The following is a 17,485-nucleotide window of genomic DNA, read 5'->3' as shown; positions in this document are numbered from 1 at the left end:
ATCTGTAAGGAGCCTGTATGTCCTCCCCATGGAATGTGTGGATTTACTCTGGGTACTCCAGTTTCCTTTCACAGTCCAAAGACGTGCTGGTTGATAGGTTAATTGGTCATTGTAAATTGTCTCATGATTTGGCTAGGGTTGAATCGGGGGTTGCTGGGGATGTGTGGCTGAAAGGGCCAGAAGTGCCTACTCTATTATTCATCTCTAAATAAATAAACAAACAAACAAACCTATTCAATCTAGATCAAAATTAAAAGCGTGAAAACAGCAGGTTCTGGAAATCTGAAATAAGAACAGAAAATGCTGGAAAAGTTCAGCAGGTCAGAAGGAGGAGCATTAAGTGTTTCATGTTTGAGTTTGAAGATCCTGCTGAGTTGTAGACGCATTTTCTTCTTTTATTAGAGCTAAACAGAAATTGGAGTAATTTTATATGCCTGAGTAAATTAACCAATGTGGCACAAATTGAATTAGTCGTTGTCATTTTTTTTTGCAGCACGGCATCTTCATTAAAGCAGCATCAATTTACAATTGTAAAAATAGCAACTGGCATTTACACCTGACATACAAATAGAACAGATTTTGAGTCGTAGAGTTATGTAGCCAGGAGTAGGCCCTTCAAAACAATTCACCTATGCTGACTAAGATGCCTGCATGAGCTAGTCCCATTTGTTTGTATTTTGCCCATATACTCCTCCTAAACCTTTCTTATCCATGTATCTCTTCAAAGTCTCTTAAATGTTTCACTTGTGTACACCTCTACCACTTCCACATACCACCTCCCCACCACCCCCCCAACCCATCCTCTGTGTGGAAACATTTGCCTTTCAGATCCTCTTTAAATATTTCCCCTCTCACCTTAAGCTATGCCCTCTGGTTTGAGACTCCCACAGCCTAGGACAAAGTCTGTGACCATTCACCTTATTTATTTCCCTCACCCTTCACTGTTGTACAGAAACTATTCCCTGCCTATCCAGTCACTTCTTACAACTTGAATTCTCCAGTCCCAGTAATATAGTGACCAGGACTGCACACAGTATTCCAAAGTGTAGTCTCCACCAATGTATTGTACTCAGTGCCCTGACTCGAGAAGTAAGCAAATGATATGCCTTCTACCTGTCTACCTGCGACAACATGTTTAGGGAACAATGTCCTTATACCTGAGGAGTCTCTGTTCCACAACACTTCCCAGGCCCTGCCTTTTACTGTATATGTCCTGTTCTAGTTTAACTTCCCAAAATGCATTACATTACTTTACTAGTCCTGATTAAAGGTCTCGGCCTAAAACTCAGCCTGACTGCTGAGTTTCACCAGCATTTTGTGAACATTGCTCTGGGTTTCCTACATCTGCAGAATCTCCTGTGTTTATGCCTTACTTCACAATTGTTTGAGCTCAGTTCCATCTGTCTTCCCTTAGCTCACTTTCCCAGTTGATCAGATTGTTAAGGAAGAAGTTTGTCCTAGCATGTGCAAAGAGGAAGTCCACAAGGTAAAGCCTTGAATTGGGACAGGAACTTGTCAAGGTTGCCTGGGAGAGACTGTTACCAGATAAGGGGACATCTGATAAGTGGGAGGATTTAAAAGTGAGAAAGGGAGAGCTAACATGTTCCTTTTGGATTGAAGGGAAAGTCTGGCTGATGTGAGATATTGTAACTCTGGTCAGGAAAAAGGTCATATTTGTCAGATACGGATAGTTAGGGTCAAAAAAATCCCTAGAGAAGCAGGAGTACACATGAGAAGGATATAAGGAGGGCAAAATAAAGTGACATGAAATAAGGTAGAGGAGAATCCTAAAATATTCTACAAGAACATTAAGAATAGAAGGGTAACTATAGAGAGGATGGGTCCCCTTCAAGTTCAGTGTAGTCATTGATGTGTTGACCCACAGGAGGTGGAAAGGTCTTCTGTATTTACCATGGTGAAAGTAATTGAAGCTTGTGAATTCAGGGAATACAGTGATATTATAAAATAAATTGATATTACTGAACAAGAGATGCAAATGATCTTGAATGACATAAAAGTGGACAAATCCCCTGGGATAGGCCAAGGAATTCATCCATTTTCATGTCAACCTTTCTCCATTTCCCACTACACCACCAATTTTGGTGTTATTCACACACTTAATAATCGTGCCACCTAATTTTCCATCCAAATTGTTAATATGTATGACAAACAACAGTAGACATGGCAACCCCCTTCCCACCGCAGCCCACCACAGATCACAGGCTTCTAATTTGACAAACTACCTTTCACTGCTGCCTTCTGCTCCCAACTACCAAGCCAACTTTGTATCCAATTGGTTAGATCATCCTGAATCTATTGAGATATAAACTTTCAGACTCATTCTACCAACTTGGACCTTGGTTAAAGTCCTGAGGGATATCATTTACTATACTTTACGATCAATCTCTTTGGTGGCTTCTTCAAAAAGCTTAATCTAATCTGTGAGAGAAGATTTCCCAAGCACAAAGTCATGCTGACTATCACCTAATCAATCCTTGTCTTTCCAAATACAGATAAACCCTGTCTCTCTGAATTACCCCCAGTAACTTTAGTTTCCTAACTTTCTAAGAGCTCTTCTTAAATAAAGGTACAACATCATCTTCTGGCATCTTACATTTGACTAGCAAGGATACACAAATCTCTGGTAAAGCCCCAGCAAGTCCTTCCCTTGCTTCCCGTAGCATTGTGGGATAGAACTGGCCAGGCCCAGGGGACGTATCCACCTCTGTGTACTTCAAGATCACTCACACCTCTTTTCTAACGTCAAAATATTCTTTCCTGAACTCACAAGCTTCAATCACCTTCTCCATGGTAAATACAGACGAGTTCATTTAGGGCCACTTCCACCTCCTGTGGGCCGTATGGATGACCATACTGCTTCTTAAGGGGTCCTATTTTCTCCCTAGCTGCTCTTTTCTTCCTAATGTACTTGTAGAAACTTCTAGGATTCACCTTTTCCTTATCTTTTAAGGTTAGTTTATGTTTCCATTTTTTCCCTTCTTATGTCCTTATAATGCGTATGCCTACAACTCATACTTCTCTAGGGATCTTCTTGATTCCAGCTTCCTGTACCTGACCAATGCCTCCTTCTTTTTCTCGACAAGACCCTCAGTAACCCAAATCAACAGGGTTGTCCAATCCTGCCAGTTTTGCCCATCTGTCTTTTAGGAACATGTTAGCTCTCCCTTTCTCACTTTTAAATCCTCCCACTTACAAGCTGTCCCCTTATCTGCTAACAGCATCTCCCAGTCAACTTTGGCAAGTTCCTGGACCAGTTCAGGACTTTAACTTGTAGACTTCCTCTTTGTACATGCAAGGAAGGTCTTCTTCATTGAGTATTTTAAAACTGTAAGATTTATGGTCACAGGTCCCAATGTATTTCCCGACTGATACGTTAACCACTTGCCCTGCCTCATTTCCTGAGGGGTGGCTGAGTGTTTGTGATGAAAATCTATTGCCATATAATTGAAGAAAAATAGAAAGTTTTCTAGTATTTTGTTAGCTAGGGGAAATAAACAGATCCATTTTGAGTAGCACAGTACAAATTGACCAGAATGAATCCTCCATGACCTGGATTAACATGTTGACGTTGTGTCGAGGCATATGTGCTTCAAGGACTCCATCAGGCGATGCCAGCTCAGGGCCACTCGTGTTGGAACGGCTGTGGACAAGATGGCAGATGAAGATTGATCCAATCCCGGGTTTTGAATGGACAATCTTGCGTCTGCTCCTCTCTGGCCACACTTCATCTTGAATCAAGCCTGACAAACCCCAGCTTGCCCCTGTGGTGCCCCAACCCAGGACGTCCTCCACCTGGTCCATACATGCCCTCTCACCAAGATTAGAGACCGCTTTGCTGCAGTCCATCGATGCGGCCACAAGCTGGAGGAGTGGCTTGACAAAAACCAATTAGAAGTGTAAAGAGGAAAAAAAACCTGCCCTACAAAACAACAAACAACCAGAATAAACGAGGCAAATCTTCACAATTTGATCTGATCACAGCAGGAAAAATCAAATTAGAGTGTTTTATTTCGTTGATTTCTACACTTTATGCTTACAATTGATTTCAGGTAGAAAATAGATGGGCATGTGATACCTACAAAGGGAATTAGTAAAGGTGAAACTTCCCTTAGTTTTTAATGCCCTATTCAAACATTTCAAAACCTGCTTCCCCTCTTCGGTGGTGACACACCTGTTTGCATGCAAAGACAGATCCTCTCATCCCATGAAAAAGGCACAATAAAAGCCCGGTGAAGTAAATATTTTAATTGTATCTCCATGAGCAACCACCCTAACCCAAAATAAGTCACCAAAAGTTCTTCACATCAAAGTTGCTGGTGAACGCAGCAGGCCAGGCAGCATCTCTAGGAAGAGGCACAGTCGATGTTTCAGGCCGAGACCCTTCGTCAGGACTAACTGAAGGAAGAGTTAGTAAGAGATTTGAAAGTGGGAGGGGGAGGGGGAGATCCAAAATGGTAGGAGAAGACAGGAGGGGGAGGGATGGAGTCAAGAGCTGGACAGGTGATTGGCAAAGGGGATATGAGGGGATCATGGGACAGGAGGTCTGGGGAGAAAGACGGGGAGGGGGGAACCCAGAGGATGGGCAAGGGGTATAGTCAGAGGGACAAAAAGGAGAGTGAGAGAAAGAATGTGTGTATAAAAATAAATAACAGATGGGGTACGAGGGGGAGGTGGGGCATTAACGGAAGTTAGAGAAGTCGATGTTCATGCCATCAGGTTGGAGGCTACCCAGACGGAATATAAGGTGTTGTTCCTCCAACCTGAGTACCCAGACGGAATATAAGGTGTTTTCCAGCATCTGCAGAATTCCTGTTGTTTGCACCAAAAGTTCTTGTCCATCTGTGCACTCTTCCCAATCCGGCTCCCACTTCCTGCACGCTGCTATTCACACCACCACACTTAGAGTATTGCTGTATGACTTTACCAAGGTTACGTGCTGCCCTGGATTAACCCACTGTTGTGTGAGGCTGCTACCTTCCTGTGCTCTACATTCAATAAGAGAGTTTATCCTTTGAAGATCAAGCAAACAAAGTGTGTAGACATAGGAAGTATCTCACAATAAGGTGAAGGTGCAATACCTCATTACTTCAGATGTGAAGATGAGCATGAGGCATGCTAAGTGATTTTGGGTAGAATTAGAATACATCTACATATATAATGATGTGCTTCCTGCATTCCTTTCTTTTAAAGGTCATTTACAAGTTAAAACACTAGGTTCCAGCGACAGCTTCTCGGCTGTTTTATCAAGATCACAAATCTTGTTCAAAGATATGGAAGTCCAGACACTATTAATGATCCTTTCAGAAAGGCATGTTGTTTTTCTTCTTCCTACATTCCTTTTCCAGGTACAACAATTAAAGGAACAAAATATAAAAACAAATCAAAAAGAATCTAAACAAGGCAGCAAAATGGTACAGAGGGAGAGATAAACCGCTCGAGGCAGAAAGAACTTTAATTGGCTTGCAGAGGGTCATTTTCATATTGCAGTTAAATTAAAAAGTCTGATTTAATTAATGAAAAGCTTAATTAATAATACTGTTAATTGCAAATAATAAAAATAATGTATAAATTGAAAATTGAGCGTTAAATTTTTCAAGTCAGATTCATGCAGCCTGGGAACAAGGCCTTCAGCCCAATGAATCCACACAACCATCAAGCACCTATTTATGTGGTGCCACAGTAACAGTGGTTAGGACGACGCAGTTACAGCGTGGGCCGTCAGAGTTCGGAGTTCAATTCCGGCGTCCTCTGAAAAAACGTTGTATCTTCTTCCTGTGAGTGCATGAGTTTCCTCTGGGCGCTCTGGTTTTCTCCCATAATTCAAAGATATGCCAGGAGGTAAGTTAATTGGTCATCGTAAATTGTCCCGTGATGAGGCTAGGGTTAAATTGATGGGTTGTTAGGCCTGAAGGACCTATTCCACGTTGTGTCTCTAAATAAATAATACCAATCCTACACTAATCTCAGTCTTTTCTGCCACATTCCCAATAACTTCCTAGTGACCAACTAAACATGTTATCTCACACTTCTTTGACATGCAAGAGAAAACCAGATCATCCAGAGGAAAACCTATTTGGTCACTAACTCCACACCTGCGGTCAGGTTGCAGAGGGCAAGAGCTGCGAGGTAGCGCCTCTACCTGTTGCACCACTATGCTGCCTTATAGCCTCTAGCCTCAGGCCCAGTTGCCATGGTAACAGCCTCTTCTGATGCTGTGGCCTTCGTTGCATAGGCCATTCCATTGACTTCTCTGGAAGCGAAAGGGGAGTCCAGACACCCCACCTCTCCTGGAAGTTACGGGAGTCTCCCGCATATTGATAGCGGCTCCCTGATGCCCGCAAGTTATATACAGTATCCCGGAAATCAAATTTTTTTTTGAGAGTGAGCGAGAGTGAGAGAGAGAGTGAGAGAGAATGAGAATGAATGAATCCTGATTGGTCTCTCTTTGTGTTAAGTAGACCTATCAGTTTTCTCTGTGGGCGGGCTTTACAGTCAACCTCTCTCTCTCTTTCATTGTACATCAGTTTAGTTTAGTGTCCTGCAGCGCCATGGCAGAGAGTTCCAAAAAAAGAAAATATAAAATGTACTTCACCCCAGACTACTCTAAAGTGTACCCCTGCCTAATAGGGGTCAAAATAATGACAGTGTTGCTCGCTGCACTGTTTGCAACAGTGACTTTTCTATTGCCCATGGTGGGTTAAATGATTGTAAAAGACATGTTGAGGTGAGTTTAATAGGTGTCATTCGTTCATTGGCAGAGCTAGCGTTATTTAAACTAGCTGACTAGCTGCTAAGGAGCTGCTCTATTGATGTCCTACGTGATGAGGCCAAAGTCCCTGTAGATATGCTTAAAGTTGTAATAGAATTAAAAAGCGACTCCATGATAATATAATATAATACAAGTACATATTTTAATGTCACATTTTCTGCATAAAACAATACAATAAGGATACACCTTATACTTTTATTTCTTTTAGGGACCACAACATGTTAGGGAGGCTAAGCGCAGGGAAGGCTGCTCAAGTATTTCAGTTTTTTTCAGCAGAAGACCAAAGTCTGACAGAGAAGGTCACTGGAGCTGAGGTGTACTTTACATCTTCCATCGTTGAGCATAACCTGCCATTCCAGGTGTGTAAGCACACAGGCAAGCTACACATGTGATGTAGAAAAGGCATTCAGCATGGTGCGTCACATTAAGACAGAATTCAGAAGTCAGCTGTCTCACAAAACATTTGTGAATCTGATGTCTTGCAAAACTAACAAATTCATTGACACAGACCACAATGAGGTTGAGACTTCCGGCAAAATGCTCAAATCTGCCAAGCAAGCCACATCACAGTACAAGGAAAGTTTGCAAAAGAAATAGAAAAGCTATTTGCATTAGCATTTAGCTATTAGCATTGAGACTGCCAACAAAATACTCAACAAGGAATATATATATCATCATCAGGTGCTGTGCCCAGTTTGAGCTTTGACTGCCATGGCCCACACACTCCTGTTTCAGGTCAAGTGGATCAATTCATTGGTATTCATTTCCAGTTCTCTGGCTGCTGTCTCCATCATCATTTGTCTTTGTCTTCCTCTTGCTTTCTTCCCTTCAATCTTTCCCATAATTTCCATGCATTCTGACTCCTCTTTCCTAATCACATGTCCAATGAAGTTACGTTGCCTTTTCATGATCTCATACATTATTTCTCTTTTTGTGTTTGCTCTGTTCATGACATATATATATATATATATATGTGTGTGTGTGTGTGTGTGTGTGTGTATAAATAGTTTCAATATGTGATCAAATAAATTGTTGTGTTCTTTCATAATTAAATGTCCTGTATACATACACCCTTGGAGGTCGACTGGGGGTGGGGGATATGGGGTTGAGAGGGGCAGGGGTGGTGGTGCTACCTCCCTGAAATGAGTTTTTGCAGGGTGGGATGTCTGGGAGTCGGAGGTAAGAGAAAGCTACAGTATAGGCACTCAGGGAATGACAGGATGGACCATCAGCCCCAATGCTTTGATCAGTTATTCATTTCATCCATCAGCCTTGATGAATGCATATTCTGTAACCTGCCTCAGTTACTTATTACTAGAGAGGCTCCGGGCACTGAAATTGAAACTTGAAAACATAAAGTTAAACAAGCAAATGTCGAAGCAGAACGTACCAGTACCCTGAAAATCCCAATGCATTCATTCTCATTTTATAACATCTGTAACTGCTTAAATCTCATTATTGTCCTTTCACCTAATTCTTAATGTCCTTTTTTAACCATTACCTCACCAAACACCTTTTGTACAACAGGACCAGATTTTGCTTGAAAATGCTCCTGTGTACTGCCCTGTGACATTTTACAACACTAAAGATGTTGTACAAACACAATTTATTTTATTGTTTTTTATTGTCGTTTATTGTTGTTGGTGGTACATTTTTCTTTGTTTATTTGATCCATTCCATTTTTTTTCTTATTTCAGTGTTAGCATAATGTAAAACACACAAGTCTAAGTATCTAACAAGAGAAAATCTGCAGATGCTGGAAAAACAATCAACACACACAAAAAGGTAGAGGAACTCAGCAGACCAGGCAGCATCTTATGGAAAAGAGTACAGTCAACATTTTGAGCTGAGACCCTTCATCAAGTCTAAATATCTAAATACGGCTTTGTCAATCAATGTGATAAAGGTTTTGAATATTCGCCACCAGAACATAATTAGAAGTAAAATAATTGATCAAATATTACTATATCAAATCATCTGGTTTGCTGTTATTTGCTAAACCCACCATCCATATTTGAAAATATTTCTAAATGTATGCAAAGGAACTTGCAAAAAGTGAGAACTGATAATGTCACATTAAGGAGAACTGGGACTTGTGTTACAGGAAAGTTTCAATTAATCAGATTGGAAGACTATAATATTCATAACATATGGACAGCAAAAGAAGTGTAAATTAGAGCGGGTTAATTCAATGTTAAATCAGATGTGAATTAAAAATAGGCAGAAAATAAATATTGAAAGAGAGCCACATTACAAAGAAATACAGAGCAACACATGTAAAAGTTGCTGGTGAACGCAGCGGCCAGGCAGCATCTCTAGGAAGAGGTACAGTCGACGTTTCGGGCCGAGACAGCAAACCAGATGATTTGACATAGTAATATTTGATCAATTATTTTACTTCTAATTACGTTCGTCAGGACTAACTGAAAGAAGAGCTAGTAAGAGATTCGAAAGTGGGAGGGGGAGGAGGAGATCCAAAACGATAGGAGAAGACAGGAGGGGGAGGGATGGAGCCGAGAGCTGGACAGGTGATTGGCAAAAGGGATACGAGAGGATCATGGGACAGGAGGCCCAGGGACAAGGAAAAGGGGGAGGGGGGAAAGCCCAGAGGATGGGCAAGGGGTATAGTGAGGGGGACAGAGGAAGAAAAAGGAGAGAGAGAAAAAGAATGTGTGTATATAAATAAATAACAGATGAGGTACGAGGGGGAGGTGGGGCATTAGCGGAAGTTAGAGAAGTTGATGCTCATGCCATCAGGTTGGAGGCTACCCAGACGGAATATAAGGTGTTGTTCCTCCAACCTGAGTGTGGCTTCACCTTTACAGTAGAGGAAGCCATGGATAGACATATCATAATGGGAATGGGACGTGGAATTAAAATGTGTGGCCACTGGAAGATCCTGCTTTCTCTGGTGGACAGAGCGTAAGTGTTCAGCGAGACGATCTCCCAGTCTGCGTCGGGTCTCGCCAATATATAGAAGGCCACATCGGGAGCACCGGACACAGTATATCACCCCAGCCAACTCACAGGTGAAGTGTCGCCTCACCTGGAAGGACTGTCTGGGGCCCTGAATGGTGGTGAGGGAGGAAGTGTAAGGGCATGTGTAGCACTTGTTCTGCTTACAAGGATAAGTGCCAGGAGGGAGATCAGTGGGGAGGGATGGGGGGGACGAATGGACAAGGGAGTCACGTAGCGAGCGATCACTGTGGAAAGCAGAAAGGGGGGGGGAGGGAAAGATGTGCTTAGTGATGGGACCCGTTGGAGGTGGCGGAAGTTACGGAGAACTTAATGGTGGGAAATGCAGAGAAAGTTTACAGAGAAAATAATAAGTTTTTCTTTCTGAAATAAATTACAACATCTAGGATCTGGAGAAATGCATTCTATTGTTATTGCTAATGTTCATTATTCAAGAAACTTCAATGCAGCAATTAACAAAGTGACCCTGTCCCGCAAAGTGCATAGACTAAACTGACAAAGTCTGAACATCCCATGGTAACTTTAGACCATGTATGTGCAACAACTTTGCACCATCCAATTCACTTTAAGGATGAAGCAGATGGCAAAAATGTTATTTTTGTGAAGCCAGTGTCAGAGCATAGCAATTCAGATAACATTTGTTCGCATTTTCTATAATGGAAAATGATGGAAGTGATTAACAGATCAGACAGTATCTGAGCAAAGATAAGTAGAATTAATATCTTAGGTCACAGCCATTTGTCAAAACTGGGAAAGAGAGAAAACCAAGGGTTGTTTGAAATTGCAGAGAAGGCAGGAAGGGTAGCAGGAGGAAAGGAGTTCTCTGTGATGATGATAATTGCTGTGAAGACAAAGTGTGAAAGTGTTGGAAAAAAGTGCCACTCCTGAAAAGAGACTGATTTTTCAGGGTTTTGGACTCTTCATCAGAATTGAGAGAGAGACACACCCAGAAGTTGTTTGAAGTAACAGAGATGGTAGAGGAGGGAAATGGGTGGAATGAAGGAGATGCCTCTGACAGGATGAGATTATTTGGCTGTTAAGTGGTAGTTAAGCTTCTTTTTTCAAATAATGTGCTATGCAGTTAAGAAGTTGAGATGGTTGTGTTAATGAAGGCAGTTAAAGTGTGAATAATACCAACAAGAATGTTAGTTAGTTGAAGTTGTCGACTTCTATATTGAGTCTGGAATGCTACAAGGTGGCTATTGAAAGATAAAGTGTTGTTCCTCAGACTTGGGTCGAACCTTGTTATAACAGTACAGGAGATCGCAGTCAGAAATATCAAAATGATAGTGGATGGAATATTAAAGTGGCAGGCAATGAAAAGGTCAGGGTTATACCTGTGGACTGAATGCTGTTACTCCACAAAGCAATCACTCTAATTGAATTTAATTTCTCTGATGGAGAGGAGAAAACAATATGAAGAGAAAATGCAGTACACCAGACTGGAAGAAGCAAATTTTTCATTTTCTGTTTATGCTTCAAATTTCCAGCTTTTGAATTTACCTTTTTTATTATTTCAAGATTTCAATCCTATATAATCTATAGATCTATATTTGAATCTGCCAAACCCTTTGCAGATACTGTTACAATTCTCATACATTTGCTGGACATCTAGGCTTTTACATTAATGAGAATCAAAAATCATCTTATTTTTTGGTACGTTCTGCAAATATGAAATGCATGCACGTTGACTTCCTGAAATGTCATAAGTAATTTACATGAAGTATTTGGAGTAGATTTAGTAACAAAGTTTCCTTGTGGTGCAGATTTTGAGAATGCAGTGTGTGCATTCAAAATTTTATATCTGAGATCAGCAGATGCTACAAGATTTTGTATCAGTTCATATTTGTTAAAAATATCTTTGACTCCTAGAGAAAGTTTTGGATGGTGGGGGGAGGAAATAAGATTAAGGCAAGGGTGGGTTTAATGGGACTGTTCAGAGAGCTGGCACTAGCTAAATGGCCTTCCTCTATTTCATAAGAAAATTTGCAAAATGTGAGAATAGGGATATTTCCAGCAAGGTCAGAATTAGTTTTCCATTACTAATCGCCCTACAGTCCTTTCACTAAACTATAGCAACCTATACTCAAATGTAATTCTACACTTTTTAAGTTGGAGTGTTAATTTCAAGACTCTTGTGATCATAGATGAATTTATATCTGTGCCTTCTGCAGAGCTTGAGTAACAAATGGTTATATTTTCAAATCAAAAGGGAAACTTCTTTTATTTCATAAACTTTAAACTTGCTGAATTTTTATTATTTTACATCCAATTTCAGTCACATTCCAAGACATGCTTAAATTGTTAAATTACTATTATTCAACCTTGGGCAGTAATTTCTTCATGTTGACAGTCCTGGTTTCATTAAAAGATGCTCAGACTTTTATTTTACATACATTGTTCATAATCAACAACCTTGATCCACACAAATCTAAAATATTTAATTTTGCTGACCATACTGATATGGAAGGGAACTGACTAAAACTGAGTAACTAAATACGTACGTACAACATTTCAGAACTTAAACTCCCGGTCTTTAGTTTTGTTGATCTAATATCATGTTTGTAGTTTAATCCTACTTAACCCAAAAATATCATAATAGTCAATCATAAAAAATAAAGTAATATAAATGAAACATGACAGGAGAAGTATTACATGAAGAATCTAAATTTGACTGACATAGGATTTGGTAGTGACTTGCTACTAATCAGTTAGTGTTCTGTACTCCCCGAATTTCATCTCCATGTCAGACTGGTACTTGCTTTTTTTTTCCCAAATGGCATCAGTGTCTGGCTATGAACAGTATGCTTTTCAAGACTTGTCAAAGCAGACTGTAATTATTCCTACTGCTGACACTATTACATTGGTTGAAGGATAAGTAGTTAAGATCTTGAAACAGGTGATGGTATGAGACTATCTAAAGCACTACTGGAAAGTCAGCATTATGTGTGAGATTGAAAGAAAGACCTGCATTTATATGCCACCCTTCTTACCTTTCACAGAGAGATCGAAAACTTTGCCAATAGAGTACTGTTTAATACCTTGTCAAAATAACAGACAGCAGTCTGTAATTGTAAATAAATCACTGCCCCAGAGCTGGGACAGGTCTGCTTGTGCCGTATTGATTGCTGATTTCAACACCATAAACTAGAAGGATGTTTACTAAAATTTAATTATCTGTATTTACATCTTCAAACTTTAACTTGAGGTCCAATTGTGCAGTTCTGTTCATCCATTATAACACTCCCACTTTACATCACTGAAACTAAACTCAACTTCGGCTTTTGCCTGGTGGAGTACCTGCATTCAAACAATAAACTGAACGGGAGTATTATGTGCAAAATTTAAATTTATTGTTTAATATAGTGTACTTGGAATGTAGGCAACAGCAACGACCTCTATTTTCCATCCCCATTTCCCTGAAGGTATTCAGAACGTGTCACACATGGTTGGACTGACACCAAAGTAAACTCCAAAGGACAATGAGGACATACACCTTCCCAAACGAACTTTAGAGAAGTAATTGCCTTTTGCGGTTACAAGTGAACTGTGAAGTCTAATCATATTTCCGTGTGAGATTCCCCTTTCGCCGTTAAATCAAGAATTGCACTTAGTTAGCGGTTGTCTCAGACTTCAGATACTTATCCAACTTTTTACAAGTTTTGAAAATAAGTGACAAGACATGCCCGCTGCTTTTAAGGCTTCTAGATTTGGAAAAGAAAACTCAACTGAAATCTCATCGACTGCCCGGGATCACATTCATAATTTTAAGGTACTATCATCCCAACTAAGAAATGAAAAGACATACAATTTCCTGGAAGAAGTCCGATGGGGTTGAACTGTACGTGTGTGTGTGTGTGTGTGGGGGGGGGGTGTACGATGGGGAGAAAAATCGTCCACGTCCACGTTTGGTATCCGGACCCTGCATCAGGACTGAGTTCTTTCTCTGCACAGTCGCTGCTCGGCTGGGTGAGCAGCTTGTTTGCTGCTCCGAGTTCCAACCTTTGTCGTTTTCTGGGAAGTGGTATAAAGAAACTGGGTGCACAAGGGCACATCAGCCTGCAGATGATGGGACTTGGAGCCAACAAACTGCTGCCTAGGTCGGGCAGCGTCTGTGAAGGGAAATGGACGGTCGAAATTTTGGGTCGAAGTTCATCAGAAATGGATCGGAACCCATAAACATAAGATATTCTGCAGATGCTGGAAATCCAGAGTAACAGACAAAATGCCGGATGAAGGCTCTCGGCCCGAAAAGTCGGCTCTTAATTCCTTCCCTTCGCTTGACTTGCTGAGTTCCTCCAGCACTTTGTGTGGATCGGACCCATGGTCAACAGAAACCGGGTCTGCTTAATTCATCAGTGTCGCAAAATAGTTCGCAAAACATGCCAAAAATTGATGTTATTTTCTCGCCACTTAGGAAATAAAACAATTGGGATGTGCAGACACAATCGGTACCTTGAGAAATAAACACTGCCGTTGTAGTATCAGATTATAGCAGCCGTGAATCTATCATGACCATCAAAAGCCACGTCTGTTCCCTGGGGTGTTAACTTTGGCTCCAGAATTCTGAGGCAGCTCATGCTCCGAAAAATACGGTAAGCGAAGGATTCCACTTGCGCTTCCTCAGAGCCGCTCCATTGCTCAGAGAGGAGGCTAAAAAAATGGGTTGGTTGCTGAACAAGTTCAACAAGACTGGAGCGCTGATCACCTGCCAGGGGCACAAACCTCCATTTCACCGACTTGGTTGTGGAATGCGGATAGTAATATGCATTTATAAGCCAGGTGCCTCATCAATGCACTCCTGACAACGCAAGGCTCGACATCTGTGAAAGAGACACCAAGCGAAAGGCTATCTTGGATTTTTGGCTTTGCCTCTGTCTGGCACCAAGAGCGGGACTGCCGAGAGAGTTGGGAGCGGCGGGAGGGGAGGCTGCTTGTGCAGCATGTCGGAAGAGGCAGTGTCCGAATGCCCCGTTTGTTATGAGAAGTTGACCCGCCAGACCCAGTCGCCACGGACCCTGACGTGCAAACATGTCTTCTGCCACGACTGCCTGGTCAAGACGATCATCAGCCAGGAGGGGCAGCCTAAGAAGGTGGTGTGCCCAGTTTGCCGGCACGTCACCTTCCTGCACAGACGGAGCATAGCATGGATCATCATGAGCAAAGAGGGCAAGCAGACGCTGGAGATCCCGATGTCGCCCACCCCCTCGGAGCTGGAGAGCCTGCCGCCGGAATCTCCTGGGACGATACCCCCGCACCAGCCCTCGCTCCTGCGCCGTTTGTTCTGCTCCTGCCCGCGGACTTTATCCCCGTCTCGGAATCCAGCACTGCACACCAGCCGGATTTTTGTGATCAGCGGCCGGGGCAGGCCGATGAGCGAGGAGGAGGTGCGGGCTCCCGGCGAGCCGGTGGTCTTGGAGCCCCGGCGCTGTAGATTGCGCTGGGTGCTGGTACTGCTCTGCTTCATCATCATCGGGGCCGTGATCGCTGCCATCCTGCCCTGGGTCACCTCCTTAAAGTGACTGACGCCCAGCACTTCGGCGGCTGCGGTGGCATGTACTGTACTTGTAAACTTCCTTTCACCAGACGCAACAAAAAAAAGAGGATTTATGTGGAGATGTGCTCACCTGTTCTATCTTTGCTCTACTTTATAAAGAAATAACTTCAGCAACTCTTTGAGAAGCACGGGCCGATTACAGGAAATACAAATTGCACTTGTACAGGGCTTTTACAAAACAATATTTTGTTTTCAAATGTAAATATTAAAATTGTGGATATTTGCTTACTCTTCAAAAGGGTAAAACTAATTTTATTGACAATTTGTTCTAACTATAAATATGTTGCGTAGCTGTTATAAACGGGTGAGTTGTACCGAGTTGATTTAAGAATCATATTTAACATTGGTAAATGAATCAAAACCTCACTCTTAAATTCTGAGCATTTGTTACACTTGAATATACTAGTTTTTTGCACAAATATAAAATATCCCACTGTCTACGATATGCGTAGCACACGCCGTAATAAACGTTTTTAACATTAACTTTATGCTGTTGTACAGCGGTGTTAGCTCGGCAAATTCGTTAATTATCTCAGGATTTCACTGGCTATGGGCGACGTTACTACCGGGATATTTTCATATGCAGTGCCTCTGGACTAGAGTCCAAATACATGTTTACATGTTCTAATCACTGCAATGCTAAGGAAAGAAGCTGGGATTTGTCAGGCTTCCCTGGTTTTCTACCTGGCTCCGCTTAACCTCTCTCAATACTGTCTGTGCGATGACGCTTTCTGCATGGCGCATTCATTCTATTTCAGAATTATTCGACATTTGAGAGAGGAGACAAAGAGGCATAATGCAAATTTAAATGCACGTACTGTATAATACAACTCGTTCCCGGGTCGCCAAAGCCCGACTTTAGGGGACTCCATTCAAATGAACGCCCTCCCATAATATATACGAAAGAGATTTTGCAAATGCTGGAAATTTTGAGCACACGTACATACTGTGCTGGGGAAATTCAGCAGGCCAGGCAGCGTCTAAGGAGAGGAAAAAATAGTGGACGTTTCGGGCCGTAGTCCTTCATCAGGACTGTTTATGTCGCCCCCGGAATATTATTGAATTCAACAGTCCAACGTAGTTTCCAACTTGTGGCAGAGCTGGTTCCTGCCCCCAGCACTCCCCTTCGCTTGTAGTAATTGCTCTTTCAAATTATTTTTCTGTGCGCTTGATGCCATTCATTGCAACACTGCGGTTACTATATCAAGTGATTTTTGTGTATTTTACGGACAAAATTGATTATGGATGTCAGAGAAAACAACACCCTGGAGACTGCCGGTAAAAAAGAAGCAAACGTGCCAAACATTGTTGTACTAGTTGAAAATTCCGATGTCAATTAAAAGGAATATTTTTGTTCCATAAATCCGGGTGGCCTTAGTGTTTTGTTAAACAAATGGATGTCGCATGCCTGTCGAGGCCAGACCCATCCTTGGTCCTTCACCATGAAGCCGGTGATAATCTATCGTGTGGACTTGCTGTATGGCATGCTATTGAGGAGCTCCAAGTACCTGTATGGAGACCAGCTTCATGATACTGAAGCACAATAAACGCACTGTCTGAGCTATGAAAAGTTGAGACAACAGATTTATAATGAACTAACACAGAAACCTTGGCAATTTTTTTTTTGATAGTACGTAATGCAGCTTCTTTGGTGGTAGAGAAGGCGGTAGAACTGCTGCGAGTTAACCTGCGGAGATTATTGAGAGTTTTCTTGCAGGTACCTGTCCCATGGGATGGAAGGTATTTAATGCTTGTGGCTTGTAGATGCTGGCATGGTTTTGCAGAGTCAAAGGTTGAGCTGCTATCCATTTAAAAAAAACTTAAATATAGCATTGATGTGCTGGGTTCAGTTGAGATTCTGGCCAGTAACTCAGGATCAAAAAGGTTGGAATTTCAGCAACAGCAGGGAAAAAAATAAAGTGCTGGAGGAACTCAGCCAATCAGGCAGCATCTATGGAGAGAAAGGGAAATGGACAGTGGATGTTTCAGGTTGAAATCAGATTATTTCACCTTGAAATATTGCCTGTCATTTCCCTCTCCCTCCACAGATGAGCCCAGTCTGCTACGTTCCTCCAGAAGTTTGCTTTTCCCTCTATATTCTAGTACCTGCAGCCTCTTGTGCCTCCTCTGACATAAATATCAGCTGCTATTTATAGGCCAAA

General features: G+C 41.8%; 2 protein-coding genes across 2 annotated transcripts in view; both read left to right on the top strand.

Annotated features, from left to right (window-relative positions):
• Window positions 1-13,333: 13,333 nt before the first annotated feature.
• The window catches only part of tex47 (testis expressed 47), an 85,633-nt gene continuing 81,481 nt past the window's right edge, over window positions 13,334-17,485 (top strand). The window contains exon 1 of the mRNA XM_072242419.1: window positions 13,334-13,538. Within this exon, the coding sequence (XP_072098520.1) occupies window positions 13,449-13,538 (90 nt within the window). The 5' untranslated portion in view covers window positions 13,334-13,448. The remainder of the gene's footprint in view (window positions 13,539-17,485) is intronic.
• On the top strand, window positions 13,663-16,643 carry LOC140187278 (RING finger protein 222). Its single transcript, XM_072242420.1, has one exon. It carries the CDS (start codon window positions 14,710-14,712, stop codon window positions 15,286-15,288), a length of 579 nt encoding a protein of 192 aa, XP_072098521.1. The 5' UTR covers window positions 13,663-14,709; the 3' UTR covers window positions 15,289-16,643.

The sequence above is a fragment of the Mobula birostris genome, chromosome 24 (genome assembly GCF_030028105.1).
Source record: "Mobula birostris isolate sMobBir1 chromosome 24, sMobBir1.hap1, whole genome shotgun sequence".
Taxonomy (NCBI): domain Eukaryota; kingdom Metazoa; phylum Chordata; class Chondrichthyes; order Myliobatiformes; family Myliobatidae; genus Mobula; species Mobula birostris.
This window is presented reverse-complemented; position numbering and strand designations above follow the sequence as displayed.